Genomic DNA, 7,295 nt, shown 5'->3' with positions numbered 1-7,295 from the left:
GGCCTCTCCCGTTGCGGAGCACAGGCTCCGGACGCGCAGGCCCAGCGGCCATGGCTCACGGGCCCAGCCGCTCCGCGGCATGTGGGATCCTCCCAGACCGGGGCGCGAACCCGGTTTCCCTGCATCGGCAGGCGGACGCTCAACCACTGCGCCACCAGGGAAGCCCAACACTTCATTTTTAAAATGAAATGTTTAACATTGAAATTTTCAAATCTCTTGGAATTTATTTTTGTGTGTGGGATAAGGTATAAATCTAACCATTTTCTTTTCCCATGTTACCAACCATTTGTTCAAAAGCCATTTTTAAAAATAATGAATTCATTCTCCACTGATTTGAACTTCCACTAAATGGAAGTACATATCCTTGGATCTATTTCCAGATTTTCTATTATGTATGCCTATTCATTGGCCTTTACCATCCTGTTTTTTAATTAATTTGCCTCACAATACATTTTAATATTTGGAGGTATAAGTATTTCTTCATTATTCTTTTCCCAAAATGTTTTAGCTCTTATTACCTGTTTTTTTTTCCTCTAAGATAAACCTAGAATCATTTTGCTAAATTCCTCTCACCACCAAAATAATTTTTTTCAGAACTCTGATTTTAAAGTTTAATTCATTTTATAAATTAATTTGGAAAGAGTTGATATCTCTACAGGGTGGAGTTATTCCATTCAGAGACATGGTGATTCTGTCCATTTTTTCAAATCTGCCTGTATGTTCTTCTGATTCTTTTTTCTGTTTCCTTTTTTTTTTTTTAAAGAACAATGATAGGCATCACTGCCTGTTTTCAGACACAGTCTCTGAATCTGTGAGTTGGTGCTCCCAGCTGCTAGAAGTAACAAAAGACATTCCACTTCTTAGCACTGAAGTATATTTTCGGTATCCACCTTCTCATAAATCTCCAAGAAAGAGATCTCCCTTTTCATCCAAAGAATCTGGAGTTCAAAACAGCCTTTACGGAAAAAATCAAACTCCAGGGGCAACTGCAAAGCACATTTGGTGTCTAGCTGGCCAGCTTATTTTGCAGGACTCTTTTTCCAACTCGCAAATACTTTCCAGTCTGTGAAATTAATCTCCCCACCACTGTAACAGCAAGCGCCCGTCCTGGCAGTGGGGAGCACACCAGTGTTAGCACGGATCTCCTCTGAGGGGCTTTTTTATTGTTAAAGCTGCTCTTTAGTAGATAGCATGAAACTTCCTTGAATGACTGTGGCTTGGCAAATCTAAGGGGAATTGGTCAGAGTTCAGCTCTCCCTTGAACAGTCCTGAAGCCTCATCCATTTTCGCCAAGGAAACCAGGGCTCCTGCACCTCCCTGGTAGCCCACCAGTCAAATCGCCAAGAACTTGAATTCGCCTACATCAGGGTTTCTCAAGCCGAGAGGGAGGAGGAATATACCCGCGAGACATTTTTGCTTGTCACCGTGGAGAGACGGTGGAGGCAGCGCGGGTTGGGGGGCAGGGGTGCAGGGGAGATTCTGGAGGGGGGTAGTACCGGCATCTAGTGGGTAGAGGCCAGGGATGCTCAACACCCTGCAAGGCACAGGACGTCCCCACGACAAAGAACTCCCCAGCCTCAAACTCAATGGTGCCGAGGGTGGAGAAATCCGCCTTATATTTTCACTAACTTCCCAGTCAGCCTACATTCTATCATTAGGAACAAAGGTAAAGCAATATGTAGGACAGAGTTTTTAAACAGGAGACGATTGACTTTTAAGAGCCCACGCCTCTTGCTTTACACGTGCCTGAAAGTTCTGTCTCTCGCTTTTTCTCACCAAGGTTTGCAAAGCAAATGGAAAGGGTTCACGGAAACGTAGTAGGTCAACAGTATCCTTACACTCCCATCCTCAGACTCACGCGCCTCGGTCAAGAGAAAGCAAGGCAGAAAAGAATTTGTCCCGAGAACAAGCAGCGACGCCTGCCCCGCCGGCTCGGGCAGCGGCGAGGGAGGGGGAGGCGCGCCCCGTCCACAAAGGCGCAGCGCTGAGGCCACCGCCGCCTCCCGCGGCCCCTCTTGGTCCCTGGAGATGCGTGCCTGTCCCAAAGCCACACTGCCAAGGCGCCTAGCCCGGGGAGAAAGCATCACCAGCTTAAATTAGGGTGGAAAACTCAGGGCACTTACTTGTCCAAAATGAAGTACAGGTCAAATCCCCCGTAGCAGGCTGGACCCCCTTCCTCCCTGCGTCCCCCTTGCCCGGCGCAGATGAGCACAAAAGTGGCCAAAGAGAGACACTTGAAGCCAATGCCCAGGGCTTTCTGCTCCACGGTGGCCATGACCTGCAGCCCAGGGAGAGGGTAGGGTCCTCTCCTTCCCACGCTCCTCGAACTCGCCAGGACCCTCAAGGGCGCGCCATCCGAGGGGCTCTCCTCTCGGGCCTTTTATTCCCCCTCGCTCTCCCGAAACTCCCCGGAAGCAATTGTCTGGAGGAGTTCAAGGTTTTCCTTCTGGTTTCCGCTAAGATTCTGTTTCTAGGTTTCAGGTTTCAAGAAACCCAACGCTGTAGTCCGCTTTTTTAAAGGGGTTGTTTTTGACTCGGGCCGGCAGGCCGCTCCGGAGGCAGCGCTGAGGTTTTGCAATTGAATCAGTTCCGTGCTGATGGCTCTTTGTCCCAGATTTTAAATATTATGGGGTGGGCTTTCAAATTGTTCTTGATTGGGGGAGTGCTTTGCCTTTTCTCCCTCCTCTCTACCCACCCCCCTTTCTTATTTTGATGCGGGAAGAAAGTTCAAAGGGTGCCACCTTGTGGCCAAGGACGGCAAAGCACTCTTCCGCGTTCAAGGGAGCGTGGGTGTGCCCGTTTTCTTCTTCCTTCCTTTTTCTCACGCATCTTCCCTTTCATTCTGCATTACCTCTTCCCCATTTCTACTTCTTTCTCACTCGCTAGCCTTTTTATCCTTGCCCTTTCCTTTCCTGTCCTACGTCCGCCAATAAGGTCACTGTAAACGTTTGATGAGAACTTACTGCAAGCACTATGGCTCCGACCCGAGGCTGGGACTTTGCAAACAAGACACTGGGCAAATGAGCAGAGAAGAACGGGCCTTTGTGATCTGAATCATCCAAGTGACCTTACTATACACTTAGCGCAGATCATAAAAGAGACTGTTGGGATGCGGTCATGTGGCTGAAAGCAAAAACAGTCCCACACAGAAAGCTGTTCCTGCCTGGAACAGCTGAGTATGCTAGATTGTCTTTATCTCCAGATTTTAGAGATTCTGTGATCAGTTCTTTTCAGCCTGTGAACTTTGACTTTTTTTCACCCAATCTTTGATTTAGGACAGAGGAAGTAAACAGCTTACAAGAGGGTGAACCTTCCAAGAAGTTTGGGACTGGCAGGGAAGCCCTGTACGAGCATTTCTGCAGTGAGGGATCCTCTTTAGAGTGGGCTCTGAGCCCCCGTTCCCAGCCAGAACTCAGTTTTAGCTTCATACGTCTTCCATTCTGGGAATCCTCAATACACACTCTTGCTCCATTTTTCAGGATTATTTCTCCAGACACTCATCTTCCCCTCTGCTTGAGAGTCTCTAAATTTTGGAGATTCATAATGCATTGCACTAGCCTGCCTCCCAAATGATCTCTAATATTCCTCATCTCCTGGTATTCACACCTCCCCTCCCACAGTGAATGAGACTGATCTGTGTGTAATTAATAAGATACTGTAGAAATGATGGTGTGTGACTTCTGAGACTAGGTCATAAAAGATACTGGCATTTATCTTTTTGAATTAGAATTTTCTCCAGATGTATGCTCCGGAGTGGGATTGCTGGATCATATGGTAACTTTATTTTTAGTTTTCTAAGGAACCTCCATACTGTTCTCCATAGTGGCTACACCAATTTACATTCCCACCAACAGTGTAGGAGGGTTCCCTTTTCTCCACACCCTCTCCAGCATTTATTCTTTGTAAGCTTTTTAATCATGGCCATTCTGACCAGTGTGAGGTGATACCTCATTGTAGTTTTGATTTGCATTTCTTTAACAGTTAGCGATGTTGAACATTTTTTTTCATGTGCCAGTTGGCCAGCTGTACGTCTTCTTTGGAGAAATGTCTATTTAGGTCTTCTGTGTATTTTTTGATTGGGTTGCTTGTTTTTCTGATATTGAGCTGTATGACCCCAATGTTCATAACACCACTATTTTCAATAGCCAAGACATGGAAGCAACCTCAAAGTCCATCAACAGATGAATGGATAAAGAAGATGTGTACAATGGAATATCACTGAACCATAAAAAAGCATGAAATAATGTCATTTGCAGCAACATGGATAGACTTAGAGATTATCATACTAAATGAGGTAAGTCAGAGAAAGACAAATATCATATGTGGAATCTAAAATATATATGTGGAATCTAAAAAAATACAAATGAACTTATTTACAAAACAGAAACAGACACACAGACATAGAAAACAAAATTATGGGTACCAAAGGGGAAAGTGTGTTTGCGGGGGGGATAAATTAGGAGTTTGTGATTAACATATACACACTACTATATACAAAATAGGTAAACAACAAGGTCCTATTATAGCACAGGGAACTATATTCAATATCTTATAATAAGCTATAATGGGAAAGAATCTGAGAAAGAATAGATAGATAAATAGATAGATAGATATGAATGACTTTGCTAGAAACCTAAAACAATTACAACATTGTAAATCAACTATATTTCAATAAATAAAAGAAAGATATTGTAGTTTCCTCCTTGCTCTCTTGGACCAATTTCTCTGGGGAGCCCAATGCCATGTCATGAGGTTGCTCAAGCAGCCCTATGGAGGAGTTCATGTAGTAAGAAACTGAGATCCTCTGCTGACAGCCAGCATCAATCTGCCCGCCATGTGAGTGGCGCTTCTTGGAGGTGGATCCTCCAGCCCCAGTCAAGCCTTCAGATGACAGCAGTCCTGGTCAACATCTTGACTGCAACCATATGAGAAACTCCAAACCAGAACCACTCAGCCAAGCCAATCCCAGATTCCTGTCCCACAGAAATTATGAGAGAATGAATGTGTATTTGTGTTTTAAGCCTCTAATTTTGAGGGCAGCTTGTTATACAATAATAGACAACTAATAAATGCCCATTACCATGTTAAAATTTTCAGGCTATCTTTAGGCGAGAAAAATGTCTAACCATATTTCCCAGGCTTACTTGACCAGGAAACTGTTCTTTTTAAAAAATACCTACTAATAACTACTCTCAGAAAAAAATAATTTGGGGGAGATTAAAATACTCTAACTTGTCCAAGTCTTCTTTTCTCATACCTTTTCCCTCCCCAAAGGATTGAAAACCCATCCTGGTCTCATTGCAGCTCTATAATGAGAATGAAGGTGAGGAAAATCTATAGAAATTAAGTGGGTAGATGAAAGCAGAAAAACCAGGGGAAACTGATTAGGAGAGGAAAGGAATACAAGATAGAAAAACATAACAAAGGGACTTCCCTGGCAGTCCAGTGGTTGGGACTTCGCCTTCCAGTGCAGGGGGTGCGGGTTTGATCCCTGGTCAGGGAGCTAAGATCCCATATGCCTCGTGGCCAAAAAACCAAAACATAAAACAGAGGCAATATTGTAACAAAATCAATAAAGACTTTTAAAATGGTCCACATCAAAAAAATCTTTTTAAAAAAAAGGACAGAAAAAGAAAAACATAATGGAGAGAACATTTGTGGGTGACAGGATTGGCAAAGAATAGGAAAGGGCTTGAACTGGAAAGGGATTTGGGGGAAGATTAGGAATGTCTTCTCTCATCCTCATGCTCTAGGGACCTCTTTGGTCCTTTAGAGTTTGGTTGACAGAGTAATGTATTTAGACGTTTATAGTTTAGAAAGTTAGTCTGGCAGGGGATCAGAAGAGTCCTGATCAAACTCTTCAAAGTTAGAGACACCATTATTAAAGATAGGTGAGGGAATTCTCAGGGAGGAAGGAAATTCAGTATGAAACAAAGTTATGGAAAAGGGGAGAGAGTGGAAGCTTCTCCCCTGGGACAAAGATGATTCTTTAGAAGACATAAAGGTAGTTAGAGGGATTCAGATGCTTGAATGCCCAAGTTGCCTCTGCCTTTCTTTCAATATTCTAGATAGAGGTCTGTTAATACATGTTGACCATTTCTAGATCTTAAAAGTGACTCTACCCTTCTCTCTCTCTCTCTAGCCCAGAGAAATCCATTCCAGGTGCACCTTCCAATTAGAGGGTTTTGTGCTAGCCTCACTCACTATGGAGAGATGTCCTCCAAATATGCCCATGAAGTGAACTTGATATTGAGCTATGGAGATATGATTATTCTCAGAGAATGTTGAAGTAGAACAAAGGTGTCCAGAGTCTATAACAGGATAAATGAAGTGCCTGGTATGATACCACTATGGTGGCTCAGCAGGTCCACAAGAGGAGACATGTTCAGGTTCTTCAAATTGGCAATATTTTCCTTTGGTTGTGAGGATGTAACAGACTTATAATTAGTGCATGTAGGGAAATGGAGAGGTGGATCAGTCACTTGAGGTTGGAGGAGAACTTGGGAAGAGTATCCAATGGGTTCCTGTTAGCATGTCCCAGATTAATTTCACAGCTCAGAGATGTTCAAGTATCAATATTCCTTTATGCAAAGGTTATCATCATCTCGAGGGAATGCTCAATGCTCTGATTGGACTGAGGTTGTCCGGGATTCTGATCTCTTCCAAGGACTCCTGTTTCCTGGAGGAGATTGACTAGCCTTCCCAAGTTCTGTAGAGAAAGCCATATGGGATTTGGAAGGAATTCCTCTGCCTCTCAAACTCAAGTCAGTGGAAGAAAAATATAAATGATGCCTGGGCTATGGATAGACATTTCTGGGGTTGAAGAAACACAAGGGCAAATTAACCATGCACATGGATGTGTCTGAGTGATAATCTGGAAGTCAAGCAAAGAAGAGCTTCTTGAATGAAGAAGCATCAACAGTGCCACATTCTGTGGAAGTCAAGAGCATAAACCCTGAGAAAACCCCACTGACTTGACACGTGTCATCTTGTCACCAAGGAGCATGCCAGTGGAGCAGTGCATGTGGGGACATTAGACTGCACTGGGTTGCTAGGAAGGGGAAACTTCTATTTCAAGAAGAGAGAGGGGATAGGGAGTTAACTTGTGAATGTTTGCATGTTTTATGACACAAAGAAGGATCCCAAGATATTTAAGAATACCAAGAATTTTAAGTTCGCTGCCTTCCAAAAGATTGGAGAGTTTTCCTTACTACACTGACCATCTTAAGGCTTTAGCCCTGCACTCTAATCACTGTTCTACTGAATTTGCCAGTCTTCATTCTTTGAGACAGAAT

General features: G+C 43.8%; 1 protein-coding gene across 6 annotated transcripts in view; it reads right to left on the bottom strand.

Annotated features, from left to right (window-relative positions):
- The window catches only part of ANTXR1 (ANTXR cell adhesion molecule 1), a 249,725-nt gene extending 247,126 nt beyond the window's left edge, over positions 1–2,599 (bottom strand). The window contains exon 1 of one of the 6 annotated variants that reach the window (XM_028496612.1): positions 2,124–2,599. In XM_028496612.1, the coding sequence (XP_028352413.1) occupies positions 2,124–2,275 (152 nt within the window). In that variant the 5' untranslated portion in view covers positions 2,276–2,599. The remainder of the gene's footprint in view (positions 1–2,123) is intronic. The other 5 variants (XM_007126731.4, XM_007126732.4, XM_007126733.4 and 2 more) reach the window with 5 other exon arrangements.
- Between the last annotated feature and the right edge of the window lie 4,696 nt (positions 2,600–7,295).

The sequence above is a fragment of the Physeter macrocephalus genome, chromosome 12, assembly GCF_002837175.3.
Source record: "Physeter macrocephalus isolate SW-GA chromosome 12, ASM283717v5, whole genome shotgun sequence".
Lineage (NCBI taxonomy): Eukaryota > Metazoa > Chordata > Mammalia > Artiodactyla > Physeteridae > Physeter > Physeter macrocephalus.
The sequence above is the reverse complement of the archived record's forward strand: the minus strand, read 5'-3'. Positions and strand labels throughout refer to the sequence as shown.